Source organism: Mirounga angustirostris, unplaced genomic scaffold (genome assembly GCF_029215605.1).
Source record: "Mirounga angustirostris isolate CCGP_5_RB_7025 unplaced genomic scaffold, mMirAng1.0.hap1 SCAF_12, whole genome shotgun sequence".
NCBI classification, from domain to species: domain Eukaryota; kingdom Metazoa; phylum Chordata; class Mammalia; order Carnivora; family Phocidae; genus Mirounga; species Mirounga angustirostris.
Window position 1 is genome coordinate 43748403 of NW_026991720.1, and position 27710 is coordinate 43776112.

General features: G+C 41.5%; 1 protein-coding gene across 4 annotated transcripts; it reads right to left on the reverse strand.

The window, feature by feature from the left end:
• Positions 1 to 437: 437 nt before the first annotated feature.
• Positions 438 to 14060, reverse strand: LOC123835416 (uncharacterized). 4 transcript variants are annotated; one of them, XM_064575080.1, is made up of 4 exons: positions 13599 to 14002; positions 13331 to 13483; positions 3092 to 4999; positions 438 to 673 (listed from the first exon to the last, which is right to left on the reverse strand). In XM_064575080.1, coding segments are annotated over exons 2-4 (2055 nt in total). In that variant the 5' UTR covers positions 13476 to 13483; positions 13599 to 14002; the 3' UTR covers positions 438 to 671. The 4 variants fall into 4 exon arrangements, with proteins under 4 accessions (XP_064431150.1, XP_064431149.1, XP_064431148.1 ...); XM_064575079.1 differs by lacking the exon at positions 438 to 673 and having other exon boundaries at positions 2966 to 4999; positions 13996 to 14060; XM_064575078.1 differs by lacking the exon at positions 438 to 673 and having other exon boundaries at positions 2966 to 4999; positions 13599 to 14003.
• Between the last annotated feature and the right edge of the window lie 13650 nt (positions 14061 to 27710).

Below are 27710 nucleotides of genomic sequence, written 5' to 3' on the forward strand. Positions count from 1 at the left end.
CTTACAAATAGCCTTAAACAGCCTTCATCCACATATAAACATTTGGCACCTGGTCACAGACTTAACCTGTACCATTTATTGGGAAAACACTGGTTCCACAAATTAACCATATAGATTGTAGGTTCTGAGTATAAGGAGCTCTTGTCTCCCTTGTTTCTATGAGTGTACACTGGAAGTAAGTAAAATATACTACAACCCACAAATGGACATACCAATCAGTGGAGCTACTATAAGCCTCATTTCCATTTATAAAAAAATAAATAAGGTACCATCTCTATCAGGGTAGTTCCTGTTTATGGAGAATCCTTCATCTCTTTATTCTGTCCTCAATTCACCATCCTTTTCCCCATATCTAAAGGTCCCCTGGAGATTACAAGACAGTAATACATCTGGCAGAAGTATTCATGAATGACCCAATTCTTTTGGTGGTGTTACCAGTGATGTGGCCATTTTGAGAGGGGAAGAAAATGCTTGAGAATCACACACTTATGCAATTCAATTTATTTGCTGTTTTAGTTCTTTTAATTCCAAAGGCTTTACAATGTCACATTTTCTTTTTGTTGGTATAATCGCTTTCTTAGTTCAAATCAAGGGATGATCCTGTGTTCTAAGCCACCATGACGATGTACTATTTTTAGCTCTTCTATGTAGCTGGAACACAGCAATTTGTTTCCTGTGAAATAACAATAGAATAAAAGAGTTCCTTAAATTAGCTGTATAACAAACTGAAGATATACAGAGAATCATGACTAATATCTTTAGCTTTCATCTTTAGGATAAAGTTAAAGGTCTTAACATTTTGTCTGAGCATGATTATCTGTCTTTTCTTATGACCACTATAGGGCAGAATGGCCTTGAAAGGGCCAAAAACCACTTGCTCCCTGACACCCCAGGCCTAGGGGGTTGTAGGTGTGGCAGGGATACTCAACCCCAAGACTCAGTGTGAAGAGAAGCCTGTCATGCTACTAAGCCCCTTAAGGGAGACCCTGAACTTCCAGTACCCAGCTCTCCCAGCTCTAAACTGGGATACTTTTTTTTTTTTTTTTAATATTTTATTTATTTGACAGAGACACAGCAAGAGCGGGAACACAAGCAGGGGGAGAGGGAGAAGCAGGCTTCCCGCCTAGCAGGGAGCCCAATGTGGGGCTCGATCCCAGGACCCTGAGATCATGACCTGAGCCGAAGGCAGACGCTTAACGACTGAGCCACCCAGGCACCCCTAAACTGGGACACTTTGATAAGCCACCAGGATAAGTCACAAAATCCCATATAACCCACAACAGACTACCATTAACAGCCCTGGGAATTAAATGTGGAAAATCAGCATAAAAATGACATTCCAAAGGACTGAAAGGCTTTGGCTCCAATCTACTTGTAAGCGGGGATCTATAGATCTACAGATCTATAACGCAGTCAGAATGCTGCCATTTTTCACTGCCCACAAGCAGTGTTAGTTCTGGAGGGCAGAACACACACAGAGTAGGAAACCCCAAACAAAGCCCTAAAAGCTGAGACACCCAAATTGGACACAGGGTAGATACCAACCTCTGTACCTGCTGTCTATTTCCTAAACTTTACAGCATCTGCCCTGAATCTGTTTGAAACTTTGTAAGGTACCTTGGTTTTCCATCTCTCACAGTTACCTGACGGAAGAAGTGATTCATACGTTAAATAACCCAAGTTACTTAAAAACCAAAGGGAAAAACAAAGCAAGAACACACCCTTCATGAAAAAAATCTCTTGTTCGAGATACTATTCTGTATCATTCTACAGTCCTTGGCAGAAAAAAATAAAAATAAAAATAATGGACACAGTGAGACAATTCGGCCTGAAAATTATCATCTTAACTGTGTAACCAAGAGTAAATTAAAGTTATCTTCTTCACAGGGCTGTGATAGGGTGGAAAAAACTGATTCCTACACACTGATGGGAAATGACAGCAGAGGCAAATGAGACTTTGAGAAGACTAAAGGTAAGATGGACAGTGTTTTGGTTTAGAAACTAAGACTGGAACTTAATTACGGGGTCGTTATGCATCCCATTATCACTTACCCGCTTCATTTCATTTTTGCACCCCAGGTCTAATCTTCCCCTGGGCTGTACTCTGGGTCCATCCAACTCATTTGAGCCCCCTCCCTAAACATAGGGTGGTCCAAACTCAAGCTTCAACCAGGTGTACATGACCTGTTAGTCCAGTCCTCCCACTGACAACCACACAGTAAAGCAAAAACAATTTCCCTTCCCAAGTTTACTTTTCCATGGATGTTATCATTTTCTCTAGGTATTCAAGTTCAAACCCCAGCCTTTTTTTTCTTAAAGAGTCAATTTTGTTAATGGATTCTCTGAGATGCGTATCTTTTACTCCCATGTGAGTTAGGACCCTCATCACTTTATATCCAATGTTCAATTAAACTGACTTTATACAGGGATTTCATCCATACAGACAGGCTTCAAATTCTTCCTACACTGTACTGCTAGCTGAAGATGCCTAGTACACATTTCTTCCTGCCTTTCTCTATTCAGTTTTCTTTTGGCACCTCCTTATTGCCTACAGGACAAAAATCTAAAAAGGAAGATTTCCAATATTTTAGCCTCTTCTGCTCAGACCCACTTTCCCAACTCATCACAGGTCTCCCCTCTGGCTGGCTGTTCTCAGGCTCAATCCCTGGAACACACTTGACCTGCCCTGGCTGCCCATTTGAGCCCATGCTACTCTCCATTCTCACTCCAAACCACAGCCCCCAAATTTGTATCAAAATTCACCGCCTCCACATGGACTGCGTGTTCTCAGGAACTCCATCTAGATCTGTGTCCATGATTCTTTTCTCTCTCAGCCCCCCTGTCCTTTACCACCACCCAGCTCTCCATCATCTCCTACAGCTCTTTGTTTCAAATTATATTACAGTTTCCTAGAATGCAGGACCTCAAACCTGGGATCTCTGCCAATCCTACAAACATGGGCACCTACAGTTGTTGAAAAACATACTTTCAAAATGGAGAAATACTATTGATCTATGATGGCCTTTGCATCCAGGACCCAGTATGGAACCACCACAGACAACCACACAGGACAAGCCAGTTAGTCACTTACATTCCCAGGCCTTGTGAGAGGCTCTCTTGGACTCCAGTCCCTCCCCTCGGAACCTGCCATTCTGTCCTGTCACTGCGCATACCATGGGGATGCTCTCGTATTCTTCAAGCTTTAACCTGTACTTATTTCTGGTGGGCCACACAATAAGTTGGGGAGGCAGAGAGCACTCAGGTGGCAGCCTGATGATCCTGCCAGCCTCACGATAAATCCTTCCTTTGGAAGATGTCACAGGGCCCAGTGGACTAACTTCTTCAAAGAGGCATTCTGTCTCATACATTTCATCTTCAGCTTCCTCTTCCAACTCACAGTCTTCTGAATCCTTGGGAAGTACAGTGTTCAAGGCAGCATTTTTCTTCAATAAGTAGACTGTGTTCCCACTTGAGAAGTTGCTCAGGGATTTCTGCTTCCTGCCTTTCACAGTTTTTTTAATCTTTGCACACTTTTTGAAGTTCTCATGATCCTCCTCAATCTCATCATTCACGGTCATTTCTTCTTCATCTGTTTCCAACTTCCCATTCGTGATGGTCTTCCATGATCCCTTAGTTTTGCAGTCTGGTGATGATTCTTCATCTTTGCAAGGCATTTGCTCAGGGGATTTCTCCAGCTCTGTATGCTGCCACCAGCTCCTATCACACTGAATCCCTTCATCCACCCCCCTGCTGTTCATCTGGGCCAACCAGGCAGGGCGAGGAACATACTTTGAATAGCTGTCCCTCTCTACCACCTCATCCAGTTCCCCACACCTGACTGCCTCTTCTTCTGTTGGCTTTCTGCTTTCTGGTGAGGACTCAGGGGATTTCCCGTGCTCTGCATCCTGCCAATGGCTCATATCACATTGAATGCCTTCAGTGACCTGGCTGAACTGGGCCAGGGAGGTAGGGGGAAGGACATAATTCTCGGCGTAGCTGTTGCTCTCTACCACTTCACCTTCGTCCACTTTCACAGGGAAGCCACGGCCCCCACTACCATTGTCTGGCATGCTTTCCCCAAAGCTAATGGGACTCCGGGATTTGGACTCTAGGCTCAGGTCCTCAACGGCTTTATTGCTGGAACAGACTGGCCTTTCCTGCTGGAGCTTATTGCCATCTCCAGAAGACTGGCACAGATTGGAGATCAGGGTATCCTGGACTTTATCTTTGTCTTTCGCTTCATCTGGAGAGGACAGGAATTGGGGAACAGCTGCATAGCCTTTTTCTTTACCCAAGTTCATGTCCATGATGGAGCCCAACTTTACCACCTCATCACATCTTACATCATGACACGGCTCCGACCAGATAGTGCTTTCTTCATCGTTACTCGTAATGCCATCTGCACCCTCGTGACGGTTACGAAGCACACTTGTACTCTCATGAGAACTCTGTGACATCCCACCATGCTGCACCATGATGTCTGGCATGGCTTTACCATAAGCTAGGTCATACAAACGGACAGTTTCCTTCAAAGTCTCCCAGAACTGTGTTACAGGGGATCCTCTGCTCTGTTCTAGCCTCATTTCCCCTTTCCCAGATGCATAGTTTACTTGAGGTGATGTTCTATACACAGTGTCAGGAGAAGGGCTCTCACCATGTAGCTGCTGCTTCTGGGCTACAGATGAAAAAAACCCATCTGTTGGTTCAGGAATGTTGTCAGTTTCTGTGTCAATATTAGAAGTCGGGATACTGGTCACCATACCACCTTCTGAGTGGGTGTCTTGTTTCTGAGTCCTGTTTTCAGCCTGATGAGGTTCAGTCTGAGTCTCTTTCGTCTTCGTTTTCTTTCCATAGCCACTACACTGACGGAACTGTGCTGTGTTACAGAACACAGGTCTTCGGTTAAGCGCAGTGGGCAACGGGGACTGAGGGATGAGGAAGCCAGGAGACTCACTGAGTACCACTGAATATGGAAAATACAGACTTCCATTTCTGAAACCTAGGAAGAGAACACAGTAGTCAGCCACTCGGTCTCCCGCAGCCAGTCACAACATTCAGCCAGTACGCAGTCACGTGGCCACACCGATTGGTAAAATATGCAGTTTCTTGCATGCCAGTTGGTAGCTACTGGCCCCCACTTCTCCCTGGATATCCTCAGGATCTGAACGGTGGGACCTCCAGAATCCTCCTTCACCACAAGAGCAAGCATCTCTCTGATGGGTTGGTTGCCAGGCCATCAGATAGTCAGCATATTATGAATCACCCCTACTTAGTAGTGACTTTTTCAGAGAGACCTAGCACCCACCAAGCATAATTCAGGATTGTTGTGGCTGAGGAAAGAATAATTGTGTCAGCTCTGATAGAGCAAAATTCTTTGTACGTACAGGCCTTTCTAAACCTGTTCATTCAGCACTATTCATTCACACACACACACACACACACACATCTCCCATTTTCTTCTCTTTAGGGGTAAACAGGACAATGGTGCCAATAATGCCAGAAACATTGAAACATTACTGTCATACATATTCACATGGGGAAAGGCATTTAATTTTGCAAGACAGATTTATACAACTGACAAATGAAGTTAAAACTTCTACCTTGCATATAAAAGCAATAATTATATTCAGATCAATGTTCATCAGGCAGTTTACTCAATATTGAGGTTGATCTTATGAACTCAATTTCACTGTTTAAGACTGCATCATAATGCCTCTTGGGCCTGGCCTAATGTATTTATACATAAAAATATATGGGTTTCTTTCTTTATAGAAAGGAAGCAGACAAGTCTCAGCTTGGACTTCAACACTGTCTGCAAAGGTTAGAAGCCAACAGAATGAAGTTCATGAGTCAGATAACTTCCTACCATACATATTGTACTGTATCATACAATGGACCAAAATACCTTAATGTAGCTCCCTGCCACTAGCATCCATCCCAGGTCCCTATTCAACTACCCACTGCAAAAACATAGGTGTTAGAGTTCTTATTTTGTCCCTCACTAATCAGCAAAATCTGTGGCTACTCTTTGTAATACCTTCCCTCTTGTGCTACCATGCACAGGACTTTAAAGTCATCTCCACGTTTTTACCTCAGTAACTACTACTAGTAACTTCCTTGACCCATCTCCCTGACATTCACAGGTCTGTAATCCATACTAGTTACAGAATTTTCCTTCCTTCCTTCCTTCCTTTCTTCATTCCTTCCTTCATTCCGTCCTTCCTCCCTCCCTCCCTCCCTCCCTCCCTCCCTCCCTCCTTCCTTTTGTTGGACGTAATTTCCACACCCAGTATGGGGCTCGAACTCGCAACCCTAAGATCAACTTGGGTGCTCTCCCACCTGAGCCAGCCAGGCACTCCCAGAATTATCTTTCTGACTCAAATGTGACCCCTCACTTGAGAGACAGTATTTTAAGTATTGTCACTGCCAGTCAGGAAATGAGGAACAATGACCACATTCCTTAGGATGCCATAAAAGCCCTCATTATTCTGATTTGTCACCCTATCATCTCACTCTCCCACTAAGCCTATATGCTCTAGCCATATGTGGGTTCCTTCACAGGCTAACTTCTCTTCACTTTTCTGGGACATTCTCCTTCCCTATTTCTTCCACTGCTACCAAAACCTTTTGTTTTTTAAGTGGAAATCTTGCCATTTGTGACAGTAGATGAACCTTGAGGGCATAGTCCTAAGAGAAGCTGGACAGAGAAAGACAAATACCATATCATCCCACTTCTATGTAAAATCTACAAAAGATGAACTCAGAAACAGTAGAATAGTGGTATATCAGGGGCTGGGTGGTGGGGTTTATGGGGAAATGTTGGCCAAAGGCAAAAGAAAACTAATTCATCTTGTTATACGAAGGAGGGTACTGAGGCAGAGAATTTAATATTGATTCAAAATCAGCCGATTTAGGGGTGCCTGGGTGGCTCAGTCGGTTAAGCATCTGCCTTGGGCTCAGGTCATGATGCCAGGGTCCTGGGTTCGAGCCCCACATCAGGCTCCTTGCTCCGTAGGGAGCCTGTTTCTCCCTCTGCCTGCTGCTCCCCCTGCTTGTGCTCTCTCTCTCTCTTTCTCAAATAAATGAATTAAGAAATCTAAAAAAATTAAAAAACAACCCCCCCCTCCCCAAAATCAGCCTATTTATAAAAGCATGAATTGGCCCTCTATTTCAATTGTACAACTATGTGTACTGCATGTCTAATTAATGTTTAAAGCTGGTAGAGTTTCTAATTGTATGTAAGAAGAATATGGAAGAAGTTTGGAAGTCACTTACTCTGAACAAAGTAAAAAGCTCAACTGAAAAATCAAGAATTTTTCCCAGATACTTCATAGCAGTAGGTTACAGGGCAAAGTGCTATCCCTAATGTTGGAGAGATATCTGAATGTAGACAAGCACAACTTACAGGAGCAGAAACCCAAGAGATAAAAATTCCATGGGAACTAGTAGTAGGGTAGGGAAACCTGAACTGTTATTGACAAATTGCAGGCTCAGGATGAATAAATCTGAGAGTTAAAAACTTCAAGGGGACCCATTCATAAGGAACCCTCCCCCCCCAACTTTGTTTTGAGTTTTATCTATAGTAGCTCAACCAGTTTCTTACAGGAAATCTAGGAAAGAAATCCCAAAGGAAGAGTAGGGAAGAGAAACCACTGTGACATACACAAGGAGTACTCTATTCCTACCAACACTGGACCTCAGGACAAGCTAGTTAAACAGAGGCTAATTGATAAGGAGGTAGGCAAATACTTATATCAGACCCACCCTAACCACCCTTCCCTATCCAATGGGAGGAGGAAGATGAAGTACATGAATAGTTCATAGTCCAGAGGCACAATCTCACTAAAAGACTGAGACCTAAAATCACAGTCCTTCAAGAACCATATGACTATGATCCCTGTCCCACCTCCACAACTTAACAAGTCACTAACGGCCTATTTAGAGCAGTTCCTTTTATCTAGTACAGAATGCCTGGCAATCAAGGAAACGTTACAAGATATACTAAAAGGCAAAACCTGTGTTGTCTGCAAAAAAATTCACTTTCAATATAAGACAGGGATGAAAAGTAAATGCATGGAGAAAGATGTTCTGTGCTAATACTAATCAAAAACAGTGGACAAGCTGTATTTCAGACAGAGCAGACTTCAGAGCTAGGAAAGTGATCAGGGATAAAGAGTGGCATTACATGAAACACCAATTCTTCAGTGAAGCATAACAGCCCCTAAAGTGTATGCCCTTAACAGAGGGTGAAACTATGTGAGGCAAAAAGTGATAGTACTGCAAGGAGAAACAGAATGACCCACTATTCCTATTGGGAGACTTTACACTCCTCTATCAGAATAGGACAGATGCAGTGGGTAAAAAAAAAATCAGTAAGAGTGGTTGAACTAAACAGCACCTTTAACCAACTGTAAATAACTGACATCCACAGACTGCTTCATCAGACAGAATACCCATATGGAACATGCACCAAGACAGTCCATACCATGGGCCAGAAAACATTTCTACGAATTAAAAAGTATATTAATCATATAGTGTCTGCTCTTAGCCTACAACTGAGTTTAGAAAACAAAGATAGCTGTAAAATCCCCAAATACTTTGAGATTAAATACACTACTAAATAACACTGAATCAATGAAGAATTCTCAGGAGAAATTTAAAAAGATTTTGAATTAAATAAAATAGTACTTCTCAAAATTGAAGCAGTGCTTAGAGGGAAATTTACAAAATTAAAAAGTTATGAAAATCAATCATACAGCCTCTAATTTAGGAAACTAGAAAATGAAATGGTAATTAAATCTGAAGAATAAGAAAATAAAAATTAAAGCAGAATTAATGAAATTGACAACAGAAAATCAATAGAAAAAAAACCCAAAAAGCTAGTTCATTGAAAAGATCAATGAAGTTGATAAGCCTCCAGCCAGTTTACTGAGTAAAAAAAAAAAAAAAAAGGAAGACACAAATTACTAATATCAGAAATGAAAGAGGGTACATCACTACAGATCCTATGGACAGTAAAAAGATGGAAAGAATACTATGAACTCTATTATCACAACTTCCAAAACCTAAAAAAATGGACCATTTCCTTGAAAGATAAAGTTGGCCAGACTCATACAAGTAGAAATGGACATCTGAATAGATCTTTATGTATTAAAGAAAATGAATCAATTAACTGATAACCTTCCAGAACAGAAAGTGCCAGGTCCAGAAAGGCTCACTGGTGAAGTCTACCAAACACTTAAGAAATTACAAATAGATCAATGTAGGATAGAAAAGAGAGCCTACACACAGACCCATATAAATATAATCAACCAATGTTTGACAAAGGAGCAAAGACAATACAATGGAACAAAGATAGTTTTTTCAACAAATCGTCCTGGAACTGGACATACACGTGCAAAAAGTGATCCTAGACACAGCTCTTGCAACAAACACCCTTCACAAAAATAAACTCAAAATGGACCACAGACCTCCATGTAAAATACAGAAACTGTTAAGACCTAGAAGAGAACACAAGAGAAAAACCTGGATGTCCTTGGGTATGGTGAAGACTTCTTAGACAAAATACCAGTGACATATATGATTCATGCAAGAAAGAACTGATAAGCTGACCTTCATCAAAATTTAAAACTCTGCAGGGCGCCTGGGTGGCTCAGTTGGTTAAGCGACTGCCTTCGGCTCAGGTCATGATCCTGGAGTCCTGGATCGAGTCCTGCATCGGGCTCCCTGCTTGGCAGGGAGTCTGCTTCTCCCTCTGACCCTCCCCCCTCTCATGTGCTTGCTCTCTCATTCTCTCTCTCTCAAATAAAAAAAAAAAAATCTTAAAAAAAAAAAAATTTAAAACTCTGCAAAAGATACTGTCAACTAAATGAAAAGTCACAGATTGGGAGAAAATATTTATAAATACATACCTGATAAAGGACTGTTATCCAAAATATACAAAGAACCCTTAAGACATTAATAACCCGATTTAAAAAGAGACTGTAGACCTTAACAGGCACCTCATCAAAGAAAATACACAGACAAACCTTGCCAAATAAACATATGAAAACATGCTCCACATCATATGTCATCAGGGAAATGCAAATTAGAGCAATGAGATACTATACAAGTACTAGAATGGCTGAAATCCTGAACACTGACAACATCCAATGCTGGTGAGGATGTGCAGCAACAGGAACTTGGATTGCTAGTGGAAATGAAAGATGGAACAAATGCAAAATGATACAAGATAGTGTGAAAGGAAAGTTTGGCAGTTTCTTGCAAAACTAAACATATTCCAAAACTTGGGAGAAACCAAGATATCCTTCCATAGATGAGTGGATGTATGTCATAATTCAGACAATGGAATATTATTCAGCAGTAAAAACAAATGAGTTATGAAGTAACAAAAAGATATAAGGAAACTTAAAATGCATATTACTATGTAGAAGAATCCAATCAAAAAACTACATACTATATGATTCCAACGATACAACTTTCTGGAATAGGCAAAGCTATGGAACCAGTAAAAAGATAAGTGGTTGGGGGCGCCTGGGTGGCTCAGTTGTTAACTGTATGCCTTCGGCTCAGGTTGTGATCCCAAGGGTCCTGGGATCGAGCCCCACATCGGGCTCCCTGCTCGGCGGGAAGCCTGCTTCTCCCATTCCCCCTGCTTGTGTTCCCTCTCTTGCTGTGTCTCTCTCTGTCAAATAAACAAAATCTTAAAAAAAAAAAAAAAAAAAAAAAAAGCCTTAGGGAGAATGGAGTCGTGAACAGGCAAAGGATTTTTAGGGCAATGAAACTATTCAATACAATATTATAATGGTGGAGAGCTTTCATGATGTATTTATCCAAAACCACAGAACATACAGCTCAAAGAGCACACCCTAATGTAAGCTTTGGGTGAAATGAAACATTGTAGGTTCACTGATTATAACAAATATACCATGCTGGTGAGGGATGTTGATAATGGGAGAGGTTATGCATGATGGAGGGTATATGGGAAATCTTTCTGCCTTCTGCTTCATTTTGTTGTGACCTGAAAGTTGCTCTACAAAATAAAGCCTACAAAATACAGGTTTAGAGATCCTTGAATATGCATAGAATATATCCAGAAAGATACCCAAATCACCGGCAATATTTTCTGCCTCGGGGAGGGTACTGGGAAACTGCGAAAAGGGATTAAGAGGGAATGATTTCATTCCTTGTTTGTATACTATTTTAATTTTTAGCCCATGTATTTGGTTAGTTTTTCAATAAAAAAATGGTTTAAGCCAGTTTCAAGTGAAGAGATGTTCTGTTATTCATAAAATAGTTACACCTCTCATTCTGAATAATTCCTAGTCAAAATGACTAGGTACAAAATAAACCACAATAATCTGCCCTATAGGTTAATACAACCAGGATGCCTTCAGTCTACTTGCTCAGCTGAACTCATGTTATATTCCCTCAAGGAACATCTTTACATCCTTGGCTATGACAGACACGCTGTTTAATACATAATTTCATCAAGCCATTTAACAAGTTCTAATACATTACTCTCATTTCCTACTTAACTAACTATCCAAAAATGATGTAAATTATCTTCAATCAACAACTTTCTGTACTGGCATCCATTCTTCTCTTGGCAATAGGTCCTTCAAGCTCCTTTGAAAAAGGAGAGACCTTCGCTGTCCAAATGGAATCTGACAGCCTCATACCACCTTCAACATGGGGCATATAACCTAGCCTGGTCAAGGAGACTAGTCCATCTTCCTGGATTGGTAAGTAGAACAAGGATGACATGTGACAAAGCCAAACCACCAGGAGTCAGCTTTGGAACTCTTGTTGAAACTACTGGAAGAGAAGGCTCTTTCTTCTATGGGATCCCTGCCATGAAATCATTACAGGCCCACAAACGCTGTAACCATCTTTGCCACTTTGAAATGACTGAGAATGAGGTCAATACAGAGAAAGTCAAAACCTAGGAAAAAACAAAACTAGAAATAAAGGGATATAGATTCTAATATGGATTATGTCTTTGGAGTCCCTATTTAGCCAGCCTGAAGTGGCTTCTTTCTTGGAATTCTTGGTTGCACAAGACAGTGAATTGTATAAACTTTTTTTTTTCTTCACTAAAATCCCTGAGTTAGGTTGCAGTTAAATAAGCAAACAAACAATACAGATCTGATTCCTACTCCCAGTACTCATCACTTTAATTCTCTTAAACCACAACTCTCAGGACAAATACCTTAAACCTTAAGGTGAATTACATGAAAAAAGTGCACAAGTACAGAATCTCAGCCTTTTAATTCAAGTTTAAGATACAATATGCATTTCTTTCTCTCAGGAATTTCCCACCCTCTGATCTCAAGAGTCTTCCTCATACAGTTCCTTCATCTGAACCATTCCAAAATCACATTTCAACATCTGTATTAATTAGGGGTCACCAGAGAAACAAAGCTAATGGAATGTTTATATAAAAATTTCTTTAAGAACTAGCTCATGTGGAGGTACAAGTCCAAAATATGTCAGGTAGGCAGTCTTGCTGGAGACACAGTGAGGAGCTGAAGTCCACAAGTCATATGCTGGCAAAATTCCTTATTGCTCAGACTGCAATTTTAAAATGGCTGCCAATAGGAGCTCCTTGGACTAAAGATTCTACTACTTAGGTGGGATCAGTGATTGATGGACTCAAAAGCAGTCCTTATCACACCTAGTTTTCTCCTTGGAAAACAGTTGCATAAGATACACAAAATACTTCATCTACAGCAGGGTACACTGAAGAATAGATTTAACATTATCTTTGCTACCAGAGGCATGAGAAGGGCGAATCACTCCATGGATCCTCCTGCCCTGCCTAAAGCCCCCTCCCACTTCTGTAATGCATGAAATCCTAGATGTCTACCTCCCAACATTTAAGCCTCATCATTCTTCTCCCAAAGTACTTTTTTGACCTCCCCAGGACAGCTTTTAGAATCTTTAGGCCTTGTTGAAAAAATTATAGGGACTAGGAGCTCTAAGGTACTTCTACCAGACTGGTTTCATAAAATTTTGGTTTGACTCCTGTGTAACTCTGGGCAAGTCCCGGACTCTGAGCCTCTGTTGCCTCACTTGTGAAACACAGCAATGTTACCTAGCTCATGGGGGTTGGTGAGGTCAAATGAGAGAGCCTACTTCAGTATTTGGCAGAATAAGTGGCATATAGGTAGAATTCCAACTTTACCTATTAAGATGAACTTCAAACACTGCCCCTGTGTGCTGCCATAATCTCTTTTGTCAGGACAGGGTGAGGAAAGGGAAGTCGTGGATTAAGGTATTGCTCTAGGGGGAGGGTCCCTAACCCCACTGAACTTCTCAGATTTCTTACCTGCCCCAGGAACAGAGAATGGATTATAGGTGGGATTCTGGTACCAGGGACTCGGGTAAGGCTGCTGGCCCACAGCATGCACATAAAAAAAGGGTCTGGCGTTACCACCCTCAAAGTGCGCGTTGTTTTCTGAAGAGCAGTTCATTTTCTAGGCTGAAAAACAGGTGTTCATATTTAGGAAGGGGCAGTGGCGCTCAGCGCGGCCAGGAAGGGAGAAATCATCCTAGGTCCCTTTCAGAACCCCAAGTCTGGGTGGCAGCGTCCTCACCTTCTCTTCCCGCTCGCTGGGATCGGGGACACAGGGCAGCGCTGCCCATGGGCGGGGCCGTATCCTGCCAGAGCAAGTCTCTGCTCCCTGAGCGGCAGCAGCAGCCCCGAAGGAAGACTGAGGCCTGGGAGGCCAAGAGGGGAGCTGTGCGGCGCCTGGAGCGCGTCGGGCTACGCCCAGGAGCTCCACTCGAGGGCGGTGGCTTGGGCCCGGCCTGCAGGCTCTGGTCCCCGCCTGGCCGGCGTGCCTATCCCGCCCCTTCCGGCTCTGGAGGAGCCCCTCCCCTGGGCCCAGTGTCTCCTTACCCACGGCTCACACCTCGCCCCCGTCCCACAAGCCAGTCTACCCTGCTCCCTCGGGACCCGCATCCCCGCACCCCCGCCTGCTCCAAACCGACCTCGGCGACCCGGAGAGTCCCCGGCACCTGGCGCCCTGGCTCCCGCCCTTACGTACCCTGGCTAGCACGCGCTGCCTGCCTATTGCGCAGGCGCCGCCCTCCCGCCGCTGGCCGGTGCATGCGCTCTGGGCGAGGCCCGCCGCCGGGCTGCTCTGTCCCGAGGCACCTGGAGAAGCTCAAGAGTGTTCCACACCATGCTAGCTCCAGTGCGTGGACGCCCAGGTGTCGGTGCTTCCAGAGGACCGGTCGGTCCCTGCGCCCCCCGCTCTCCCAGACCGGCCCTTCCATTTGAGTGTGTTCAGTTAGGACAGCCTATGTTCCCTCCTCTGAGCTCCTGGTGTCCTTCCTTCCTCGGGCCTAACGCCTCCGACACTTAGGAAGAGGAGCTGACTGAGGACAAGGGGAGAGGAAGGAGGAGGCCAGCCTGCACGGTGCAGGCCTGAGAGGAGGCGATTCACAAAGGAGGGGCGCTCCAGCCTGCTTCCCGCTGAGGCGAGTAAAAAGCAGGGGTGCAGAGGCTCTGGCAGTCAGGGCGCCATTTGGGGCGAGTGAGGGCCAGGGGGCCTGGGGAAGTGGCCTGTGAGCGGGTAGGTAGGCGGTTTGAGGGAGAAGCTGGCGCGCACGGACTCCGCTTTTCTTTTGCACGTGGGGGAAAGGAAAGACTTCTGGGAGAGTAGTTCACGGGAGTCGTGGGGTGGGAAGGAGGATTGTGAATTTTTTGTTTTGTTTTTTAAATTTTTTTTTTTAATAAATATGTAACTCCATACGGAATTCTCTTTTTCTTTTTCTTTTTCTTTTTTTTTAAGATTTTTATTTATTTATTCATGAGAGACAGAGAGAGAGAGAGGCAGAGGGAGAAGCAGGCTCCCAAGGAGCAGGGAGCCCAATGTGGTGCTCGATCCCAGGACCCTGGGATCACGACCTGAGCCGAAGGCAGACGCTTAACCATCTGAGCCACCCAGGCGCCCCTGTTTTGTTTTTTAAAGAGAGAGATTTCGGTAGCTTTATGGCCAGAATGGACAGACGGGGAGATGTTACCTATAGTGGAGAGAGAAGGGATGTTAGGAAGATGTTCTGAGGAAGCGCAGGGCAAGGTTAGCTAAACCTGGCTGCAATGCTCTGCCTTGGACAGAAGTTACTGGGATAAGAGGGAAATGAGGTTCTCAAGGCAGGGATTTCAGTGCTTTAGCATCGAATGACCTTGATTTTTTCAATGGAGGGCAGGAATAAGACTTGCAGGGAGCACTGAAAATTTGGGACTATTTTTTGTATTACCAGGTAAAAATTGTGTTTGAGCCGAAATAGTGGTGCCTGACACTGGATAAAAGTTTTTCTTTCACATGGAGAAGTCTGGAGGTATGCCACCCATCCAGCGCTGGTCTGGAAGCTCCTTGCTATCACAAAGAACCCAATCTCCTCTCTTTCTGCTCTGCCATCCTTAGCAATGGTTTCCATCTTCAATTTGCCACGTGTTTCAAGATGCCTGTTCCAGGCAGAAAGCAGGGAGTTGAGAGGGCAAAGGGTAAAAAAGAGCACAAGGTTACACAGACGCTTCTCTCTGTCATCAGTTTTGCTTTTAAGGAGCTTTACTAGAAGACCTTCCCAACTTCAGATTATACCACTTTGGCTTCTCATGGCTGAAATGTAGTTATCTCTTAGCTGGGCATATTGCTACTTGAAAAAAATTGAGATGCTGTGACTAAGGAAGAAAATGGGTATTAATTGAGTTGACAACTAACAATGTCTACCATACTGCTGCAGGGAAGAGTAAAAGCATTCATCTACAGATGTGCAAAAGGATTGCTGGTAGAGTTGAGGGCTGATCTAGAATGAGGATTAGTAATTTGTATTGTCCTTCATCTGCAGGTCTGTCACTTGCTCAGGCATATTCAGTTGCTTGGGAGAGACATTGAACAACTGGATGGATCAAGGACTGGTTTTGCAAGGCTTGTGGAAAGAAGAGCAAGGGTTCAAGAAAGTTCAATGTAATGGTGAGAAATTAAAGTAATGCATCATGACACATAATATATACCCTGCACTTGCATGACCCTGAACATGAGTGCTTCCTTAAATTTTCACCCTAGGGTGCACCCTACTTAGTGGCTAGTATACAGTCAGGAAGAAAAAGGAAGTGATGTTGGAGAGGAGCTGAACATATGGAGAAAAAAATTAATGGGGATCTTTTACATGAGAGTGAAAGAGCTAGAGGGAGGGGGGTTGCGGTCAGAGAATGGAAATTTTAAATTTAGGATTTTAGAGTTGGAGCAGTTGCAAATTATAACAAGGTCCATAGGGTGGCCAAGCAGTGGTTTGCTGAAATGCTGTGGGGTAAAAATCACTGACACTGAAGAAGAAAAAGACAGGGAAGCTGTAGTTTTGGATGATTCACCCCCTCCTTCATATCATAGTCGTTTAGAAGTTCCTATGTCCTCAATGAACGTGGTAGAGTGACCCACAAAACAAAAGAGAGAAGTATCAGAAGATGTTTGTATTTATAGTTTTATAATATTTTTCTTAAAGAGAGCTCCCCAAATTTTATAATAGTCCCCAGAAAACTTGGATTTTCCACAAGCTGGTGGCCATGTCTCAGCCCTGGAGTACATGAAGAGTGGGAGAAAGAAGAACCCCCTTATGAGGGCAGCTCAGAATAGGAGTGACCTTGGGAGAAAGCAAAGTTCAGCAACTATTCAGTAAATAGATTGAGAGATATGTTGGGATGTGTTTAGCCAAGCAGGACTTCCAAGTCACATAATTGAGAGGGTTGGTAGATAGATCATTAGGGAGCAGAACTGGAATGAGAGTGTCCCAGAAATGCCAGCTAACTGGAAACTTTGGGTTTGGAGCAGTGCTGGAAGATGTCAAGGATGAAACTACCTGGTTTTGTACTACTTGGCCCATAGTGGTACTATCTGGTCCATAGATACCAACTTGACCTCTGGTAGAAGAATGTTTTTGTGCCATCTGTGGCATTTTGTGTGGGGTGGAATGTCTGAAGTTAGGTGATGGTTGCTATTTTTGTGTTAAGGTCCAATTAATGAACTCTGTGCTCTCTGCTTAGGATTCCAAATGGGTATTATTATCATCTTCTCTATTTTAAGATGATGACACCTGAGATTCAGGAAGGTTAAGTAATCTGCCCATACATAGGAAGTTGCAGTCCTAAATTGGAAGGAGATTGGGTTAAGATCTTTGGATCCCCAGGCCCAGTGCCTTTTCTGTTCCTTGGGTGGTCCCTTGACAGTCTGATAGTCTCTGTCTCTCATTAAAGCAAAGTGATTTATACTTTCCCCCTCAGTTGACATACTGGGTTTTAGATTGAAATTTTAAACACAAGTGTAATAATAATAGTCTTGCTTTCCACACCTTGAGGGCTCCTCTTTAACATATCAGTTATAAACACAGCAAGGATGCTCAGCCTTACCAGTGAACCTTCATTCACTTGTTTCCTCCACAAATATTTGAGTATCTACAAAAGGACCAGCACAACTGTAGCTCTAAGGAAACAGCAGGGAAGAAAAACAAAGTTATAGTTCCTAGGGAGCCTACATTTGCAATGAGATGACACTTATAACTTTCAGATTGGGGGAAAAAAATGTAACAAGTCTGGCAACACCAAGGGTTAAGGGGGAAGAAGTGGAGTGGTGGGAATATGTATACACAGCTGGTGACAGTGTAAATTGGTAAAGTCACTTTGGAGAGTAAGTCGACAATATCAAAAAGTTGGAAATGTATCATACTCCATAAACCAGCAATTCTACTTCTAGAAATATTCTAGAAAAAAATCCTGCGTATAAACAGAAGGAGCCATCTATTAAAGTTGTTTCTTGCAGTAGCTTTGCTTGTAACATAAAAGAATTGAAAACCACCTAAATGTCCATGAAACGAGAATAGATAAGTAAATTATTACATAGATAGATTATGGGGTACTGCATAGGAGTTAAATGAATGAACGAGGATCACATCTGTCTCCATGGATAAATCTTATATACAAGGTTCTAATTTATAATTTCCTTTATAAATATCTTTTTTTTTTTTTAGATTTTTTCTTTATTTATTTGACAGAGAGAGGCACAGTGAGAAAGGGAACACAAGCAGTGGGAGTGGGAGAGGGAGAAGCAGGCTTCCTGCTGAGCAGGGAGCCCGATGCAGGGCTTGATCCCAGGACCCTGGGATCATGACCTGAGCCGAAGGCAGACACTTAACCACTGAGCCACCTAGGCGCCCCTATAAATATCTTTTACAGCTATAGTCTTTCTTATTACTGAAAGTTATTTCTTTCACTTAAATTACATTTTCTAACTGTGTTGTTGGTGTATAGGAATACTATTGACTTTTTTTTTTTTTATTTGTGTATAATTGGGGTGCCTGGGTGGCTCAGTTGGTTAAGCATCTGCCTAAGGTCATGATCCCAGGGTCCTCCCTGCTTCTCCTTATCCCTCTGCCGCTCCCTCTGCTTGTGCTCTCTCTCTCTGTCAAATGAATAAATAAAACCTCTAAAAAAAATAATTTGTGGGGGCACCTGGGTGGCTCAGTCGTTAAGCATCTGCCTTCAGCTCAGGTCGTGGTCCCAGGGTCCTGGGATCAAGCCCCGCATCGGGCTCCCTGCTCAGTTAGGAGCCTGCTTCTCCCTCTCCCACTCCCCCTGCTTGTGTTCTCTCTCTCTCTGTGTCTCTCTCTGTCAAATAAATAAATAAAATCTTTATAAAACATAATAATTTGTGTATAGTTGACATGCTATGTTAATTTCAGCTGTAAAACCTAGTGATTTGACAAGTTTATACATTGTGCTTATGTTCACCACGAGTATAGCTCTCATCTGTCCCATTACGTTGCTGTTACAATACCACTGATTGTATTCCCTATACTCTGTTTTTATTCCGGTGATTCAGTCATTCTATTACTCAAGTCCTGTATTGCCTTCTCCCCTTCACCTATTTTGCCCAACTTCCCACCCCCCTCCCCTCTGGCAACCATCAGTTTGTATTTATAGTTCTGATTCTGCTTGTTTATTACTATTTTTTAATTTTTTTTTACATTCCATTTATGAATGGAATCATAAGGTATTTGTCTTTCTCAGTCCGACTTGTTCACTTAGCATAATACCCTCTAGGTCTGTGTATTGATATTTTTATTCCAGCAACTTTGCTGAACTCCCATTAGTTTCAATTTTTGATAGATTTGACCAGATTTTTTATGTGGACACTCAAATCTTCTACAGATAATGATGGTTTTGTTTCTTCTTTTTCAATGAATATCTTCTCACATTTGTTTTAGCCTTCTAAGACCTTCAGCACAATATTCAATTAAAAAAAACTGATAGGAGATACTTTTGTATTTCATTTCTGATGATTTACCATAAAGAACTATTGTGGGAGGGACGCCTGGGTGGCTCAGTCAGTTAAGCATCTGTCTTCAGCTCAGGTCATGATCCCAGAGTCCTGGGATCGAGTCCCACATTGGGCTCCCTGCTCAGTGGGGAGCCTGCTTCTCCCTCTGCCTGCCGCTCCCCCTGCTTGTGCTCTCTCTCTCTCTAACAAATAAAATCTTAAAAAAAAAACAAAAAACAACTATTGTGGGCTATTTTCTAGATATCCTTTATCAAGTTAGGAGAGTCTCTTTTATTCCAAATTGGCTGAAAAGTTTTATGTTTTAAAATTTTCAATGAATGTTGAGTTTCATTAAACGGTTTTTCTGAATCTGTTGAAATATATTTTTTCTCCTTCACCTTGCTAGTAAGGTAGATTCCTTAAAAGATTTTTCTTTCATTAAACAATTTTTGTATTACTGGGATATATTCAACTTAGTTTTGATATTTCAATATACATTGTAGGATTCTATTTGGTATTTTATTTAGAATTTTGTAATCTAAGATTGTAAATGGAATTGTTTTATACTTTTCAATTCTTATATTGTCTTTTATTGGTTTCAAGATATCCCAGCCTTACAGAATAAGTTAGATAATTTGTTATCTTTTTTATTCTCTAGAGCAGTTTGTGTAAGAGAAATATTATTTACCTATTTCTTGAAAGTTAGGTGGAACTTCTCTGAAAGAGTATGTTGCGTATTTTGTTTTGTAGGTAGACTTGCTACTGACACACTTTATCTCCTGTTCATAAGTCTGTTTTTTTTCTATTTCTTGATTTAGTTTTGATAACTTGAATTTTTCAAGGAAATTGTCCTTTTTGTCTGAGTTTCCCAAGTCATAAGTATAAAGTTTTCCATAATTTTTGTTGTGTAAAAATGCTTGTGAGGGGTGCCTGGGTGGTTCAGTTGGCTAACCGTCTGCGTTCGACTCAGGTCATGATTTTGGGATCCTGGGATTGAGCCCCACATCACGGTCCCTGCTCAGCGAAGAGTCAGCTTCTCCCTCTCCCTCTGCGCCTCCCCCCGCTCATGCTGGTGCATTCTCTCTCCAGTGTGCTCTCTCTCAAATAAATGAATAAAATCTTTTTAAAAAATGCTTCTGATATCTGTAAGTATGTCCTAATTTTGATTCTTTTTTTATTCCTTATGTAACCTCTACTCACAGTGTGGGACTCAAACTCATGACCCCAAGACCAAGAGTGGCAAGCTCTATCAACTGAGCTGCCAGGCGCCCCATCATTTTGATTCTTTTTTTTAATAACTTTTTTTTAAATTTCCTTAAGTAATTTATTTTTTTTTAAGATTTTTATTTATTTATTGAGAGAGAGAGAATGATAGAGAGCATGAGAGGGAGGAGGGTCAGAGGGAGAAGCATACTCCCTGCTGAGCAGGGAGCCCTGTGCGGGACTTGATCCTGGACTCCAGGGACTTGATCCTGGGACTCCAGGATCATGACCTGAGGCGAAGGCAGTCACTTAACCAACTGAGCCACCCAGGTGCCCCCCTTAAGTAATTTCTACACCCAACATGGGGCTCAAACTCATGACCCCAAGATCAATAGTCGTGCGTTCCACCAACTGAGCCAGCCAGGCACCCCATGTTTTGATTCTTAATATTGTTTCTCTTCTATATTTTTCTTGATCAGTGTGCTCAAAAGTATATCTATTTAATTAGTCTTTCAAAGAATGAGTCTTTTGTTAAAATTCTCTTGTATTTCCTATGTAATAAATTACTATTCTTTTATTCCTATCTTTAGATATTTTTGAGTTTTCTCTGTTTGCTTTTCTAGCTTCTTGAGTTGGACATTTAACTAATTAATTCTCCATATCCATATATATGTTTAAAGCTATAAATTTCCTTTTAAATACTTGAGTTGCATTTCACAAGTTTATTTGCTAATTATTAGATGTTCTTTATTTATAAATGTCCTTTAGGTCAAATTTTTGTTCTGTTCAAATTCTCTAGACCCTTATTAATTTTTGGTCTACTTAATTAACTGAGTGACATGTGCTTGAAATCTCCCATTATGGGGATGCCTGGGTGGCTCAGTCGGTTGGGCGGCTGCCTTCGGCTCAGGTCATGATCCCAGGGTCCTGGGATCCCTCATCGGGCTCCTTGCTCAGGGAAGAGCCTGCTTCTCCCTCTCTCTCTGCCTGCTACTCCCCCTGCTTGTGCTCTCTCTCTGTCAAATAAATAAATAAAAATTCTAGAGGAGAGAGTTGCAAATATGGAAAGGGGAAATGAACCCAGTGGTGTTAGATTGGAATTAGAGATATTAGTGTGAATTTATGGTTTCCATATATATGTAGATGGATATAGATATATATGTAAATGTATACCTGTATGTATGTATATATGTATATGTGCGTGTATGTGTGTGTGTGAATATACTTATATATGTTTCCTGGTTGTGTTTGCTGAGAGGGCCTAAAGCTACAATACCTCAGGAATACAGAGCACACCTAGCCCTCAGACCTTGGTTTCTAAATACCATTCTCAGTGTGCCTAGGTTGCTCAGTTGGTTAAGCATCTGCCTTCAGCTCAGGTCATAACCCCAGGGTCCTGGGATTCAGCACCGACTCAGGCTCCTGTCTCTCTCTCAAATAAATAAAATTAAAAAAAAAAAAATACCATTCTTGGAGCACCTGGGTGGCTCAGATGGTTAAGCGTCTGCCTTCGGCTCAGGTCATGATCCCAGGGTCCTGGGATCGAGCCCAACATCGGGCTCCCTGCTGAGCAGGGAGCCTGCTTCTCCCTCTCCCTCTGCCTACTGCTTCCCTTGCTTGTGCTCTCTCTCTCTCTCTGTCAAAAATAAATAAAATCTTTAAAAAAAAAATACCATTCTCCACCGAAAGGAATCAGAGCCTGGAGAAATGGTTGAATCTGAGACAGGCTAATACAGAGAATTAAAATTTACTGGAGCAGAAACCCAAGTAGCAACCTCTGTGGGAACCAGTGCCAAGTAGGGAAACCTGAATTGTAATCGACAAATTGCTGGAGGCTACGGATTGACACATCTGAGAACTAAGAACTCTAGGGAGACCCAGTCATTGGCAGGGCCCCCCACCCTTTTGTTAGTTTTACCTTCTGGAGCTCTACCAGCTTCTCAGGGTGTTTATTAGAGAATAATCACTAGGTGCTTTTGGCAGGGGAAAAGGAACCATTTTTAAATATACCTGATCATTTTGAGGTTTTTGTTTGTTTGCTTGTTTGTTTTGGCAATGTCTGCCCTCAGGAGAAACTAACCAGTGCCTAATGTTCTGGGGTTTTATCATAGTTTAAAGTACCTCTGGGAAGGAAAATTCTCAGCTCCAGCATGTTCTAGTTGTCCTATTCCACCCAAAGGTGGGGAAGGAGGGCAGGGCGTGTAAGACAAAGAAGGATGTGTGAAGTTCACTAGTGTTTCAGGCTCACTAAAAGACTTAGACCTAATCATGGGGCTATAGAATTCTTGCCCTGCCCCCACATTTTACGCTACATGCTAATGGCCTACTTACAGTGGTTTTTTTTACCCAGTACCCATGATGTATTTTACCAGTACATTTTGCCCAACTATCAAGAAAAAATTATAAGACACGCTAAAAGGCAGAAAACAGTTTGAAGAAACAGAACGAGCATCCAATCTGAATCAGATACGGCGGAGATGTTGGAATTACCAAACCAAGAATTTAAAACAACTATGATTAATATTCTAAGGACTCTAATAGATGAAGTAGACAGCATACAAGAACAGGTAGGTAATGTCAACAGAGAGTTGGAAATTCTAAGAAAGAAAGAGAAATGCTAGAGATAAAAAAAACATTAACAAAATGAAGATTGCCTTTGATGAACTCAATAGACTGGACATGGCTGAGGAATGGATCTCTGAGCTTAAGGATATAACAAAAGAGATTTCAAAAAGTGAAAAGCAAAGAGAAGAAAGAATGAAAAACAACAAAATATTCAAAAACTGTGGGAAAACTACATGTAATGGGAATACCAGAGGAAGAAAGCAAAAAGAACAAAACCAATATTTGAAGCAATAATGACTGAGAGTTTTCCCCAAATTAATGCCAGACACCAAACCACAGATCCAGGAAGCTCAGAGAACATCAAGCATGATAAATGCCAAAACCAACCAACCAACCAACCAACAAGAATACTACACCTAGGCATATCATTTTCTAACAGTTTTTTTTTTTAAGATTTATTTATTTATTTTAGAGAGAGAGAGATAGCACGTGAGGGGGGGAGGGTAGAGGGAAAGAATCTCAAGCAGATTCCCCACTGAGCAAGGAGCCTGAGGGGCTCAGTCTCATGACCCTGAGATCATGACCTGAGCGGAAACCAAGAGTCAAATGCTCAACCATCTGGGCGACCCAGGTGCCCCTAGGCATATCATTTTCTTTTTAAAAAAATACTTATTTGAGCGAGAGTGAGAGAGAGAGAGAGTGTGTATGCGCAAGCTGGGGGAGAGGCAGAGGGAGAGAGAGAGAAGCAGGCTCCCTGCTTATAATGGTGAGAAACTTGAAGCTTTCCTACTAATACCTGTTTTAAGGCAAGGATATCCCCTCTCACCACCACTTTTCTTTACTTGTTTTTTTTAAGATTTATTATTTATTTGAGAGAGAGAGAGTGTGTGCATGCACACAGGGTGGGGAGGGGCAAAGAGCGAATCTCAAGCAGACGCCCCACTGAGCCTGACATGGGGCTTGATCTGAAGACCCTGAGACCATGACCTAAGACAAAATCAAGAGTCACCCACTTAGCCACCCAGGTGTCCCTCACCACCACTTCTCAATGTCATGCTGGAAGTCCTAGCTAAGCAATAAAATAAGAAAAGGAAATTTAAAATATACTAAATTGGAAGGAAGAAACCCAACTGTCTTTGTAGATGACATGATCTTCCATGTAGAAAATATGAAAGAATGGAAATGGAAACTCCTGAAACTAATAAGTGATTATAGCAAGCTTGCAGAATACAAGGTTGTTATACAAGAGCCAATCACTTTCACATTTGCCAGCAATGAAAAAGTTCACTTTGAAATTAAAAACACATTACCATATATATGGGCAGTTCTCTAAAATGAAATACTTAAATGTATAAATCTGACAAAATATGTACAAAACTACAAAACTCTAATGAAAGATATCAAAGAACTAAATTAATGGGAAAATGTTCTATGTTTATGGATTGGACTTAATATTGTCAAGATGTCAATTCTCTCAAACTTGATCTATAGATCCAGTCAAAATCCCAACAAGTTATTTCATGGGTATCTACAGACTGATACTTAAGTTCATATGGAAAGGGAAAAAGACCCAGAATAGTCAGCCCAATATTGAAGGAAGACAACAAAGTTAAAGAACTGACATTACCTTACTCCAAGATTTATTTATAAAGCTACAGTAGTCAGGACACGTGGTGTTGGCAAACAAATAGATGAAAAGATCAATGGAACAGAATAGAGAACCCGCAAATATACCCAGATAAATATAGTTAACTAATCTTTGACAAAGGAGCAAAGACAATACAATGGAGCAAAGATAGTCTTTTCAACAAATGATCCTGGAACAACTTGATATCTACATGCAAAAAAATGAATCTAGACACAGACATTACAGCCTTCACAAACATTAACTTAAAATAGACCATAGACTTAAATGTAAAATGCAAAAACTATAAAACTCCTAGAAGATAGCACAAAAAGGTATGGTGATGACTTTTTAGATGTAACACCAGTGACACAACCCATGTAAGAAGGATTTAATAAGCTGGACTTCATTAAAATTAAAAACTCTGTGAAAGACACTATCAAGTGAATGAAAAGACAACCAGACTGGGGAAAATATTTGCAAAAGTTTTATCTGATTAAGGACTGTTATCAAATATACCAAGAACTCTTAACACCAAGAAAACAAACCTCCCAGTTAAAAAATAGCCTACAGTGTTTCACAAGTACCCCACCAAAGAAGATATACAGATGGAAAATAAATGTGAAATATGCTTTACATCGTTTTGTCATTAGGGAATTACAAATTACAACAAGGAGATACCACTATACACCTATTGGAATGGTCAAAAGCCTGAACACTGACAACACCAAAGGCTGGAGAGAATGTGGAACAACAGGAACTCTTGTTCATTACTGGTGGGAATGCAAAATGGTACAGCTGCTTTGGAGGACACTGTGGCAGTTTCTTATAAAATTAAACATACTCCTAGCATATGATCCAGCCAAATTAAAAATGTACATTTTGTCTCTACCACAGTGATAGTAACAATTTTGCTAAATAAAGTACTAAGGACTCCTATGAGTTTTAGGATTAGAATATTTCCCTTTTAAACTAGGAAGAATCAAACAAGACATAGTAGTACTTTATCAAGTTATCTTGGTTTGTTTTTTTTGTTGTTGCTTTTTTTGTTTTTTTTAGATTTTATTTATTTATTTGACAGAGAGAGACACAGCGAGAGAGGGAACACAAGCAGGGGGAGTGGGAGAGGGAGAAGCAGGCTTTCCACTGAACAGGGAGCCTGATGTGGGGCTTGATCCCAGGACCCTGGGATCATGACCTGAGCCGAAGGCAGATGCCCAACGACTGAGCCACCCAAGCGCCCCAAGTTATCTTGTTTTAACCACACAATAGACCCAGGAAATAGATAATATTATTTTTCCCATTCTGTATATGAAGAAACTGAGGCTTGAGTAAGTTAGGTAATTTGCCTCAGATCACGGATCTAGTAAGTGACAAAGCCAGGCCTCTTTTCAGTGTTTTCTTTTTAACTTTTTTTGGAGTAAAAATGCATAACATGAAATTTGTTATTTTTACCTTTTTAAGCATACAATCCTATGGCATTAAATACATTCACAGTGTGGTGCAACCACTACCACTATCCATATCCAGAACTTTTTATCATCCCAAATGGAAACTCTCTATCCATTAAATAAAAACCTCACTCTTTCCTCCCACCAGCCCCTGACAACCATCATTCTACTTTTCTGTTTCTGGAATTTGCTCTATATACCTCATGTAAGTGGGATTATATAATGTTTGCCCTTTTGTGTCTAGCTTATTTCACTGAGCATGATGTCTTCTAGGTTCTTCCATATTGTAGCATGTGTCAGAGTTTCCTTTTTTTTTTTTTTAAGGCTGAATAATATTCTATTCCATTGCAATAATATTCCAATGTTATATGTATGAATAGTATTCCAGTGTAACTATGACATTTTGTTTATTCATCCATCGATGGACATTTGTTTCTACCTTTTGGCTATTGTGAATAATGCTTTTCTGTACATGGGTGTACAAATATTTGCTTGAGTCCCTGCTTTCAGTTCTTGTGGGTATGTACCTGGGAGTGCAATTGGTGGATCATGTGGTAATTTTATATTTAACATGTGGAAAATAACATAATTTTAACAACTGTTACTTATTAAATCATAGTGTGCTAGGCACTTTATTTATGTTGTCTTGAATCCTTGTACAATATTAAGGTATAGTATGCGCAAGTTTTATGTGAAGAAATAGGTTCAGAGAGGTTAAATAACTTGCCAAGATGACATAGCTACTAAATGGCAGATTAAAGATAGAATCCAGTCCAGTGCTCTTCCTGAAGGACACTCTCATTGACTACTTTGGTCTCATGGGTTGATTGTATTTGTGGCAGGCATTGGTGGTGGTCTTACCAGTGGGCTCAAACAATTTTTCCTAGCTAAGTGAACTCTGATTTTGTCCAGATAAAGAAAAGCAATGTGTTCTTTGCTTTTAAAAACAAAAGAGAAAGTGGGACTTTTCCCCTTCTAACCCAACCAATGATTGGAAACCAATTAACAGCAATCTCATTTTCCTGCCAAGAAGATGTGAGAGGAACTTTGATGAGCATTGTGGGAAATATTTTCATCTGATAACCGAAGAGAAGGGAAAAAGAAAGATCACCTCTTCTTCCTTCCTGTTCGTACTGCTTAAACCACGTTGCTGAGATAATGTGGTAGTTCCTAATAATTGAAGTGATACAAGGATGCAATTGGCTAGGAGGAAAGAAGGCCAAAAAACAGGGTAAAGATCATAGACTCTGGAGACAGACAGCCTAGATTTTTTTTTAATTTTAAAAAATATTTTATTTATTTGAGCGAGAGAGAGAAAGCACAAGGGGGGGCGGGCAGAGGGCGAGGGAGAAGCAGACTCCCTCCTGAGCAGGGAGCCCTATATGGGGCTCCACACGGGGCTCCATCCCAGGACCCTGAGATCATGACCTGAGCTGAATTCAGATGCTTAACCTACTGAGCCATCCAGGCGCCCCAGACAGCCTAGATTTTAATCCTAACTCTGCTAATTTATTAGTAGTATGATCTAGAGTGAGTTAATTAACC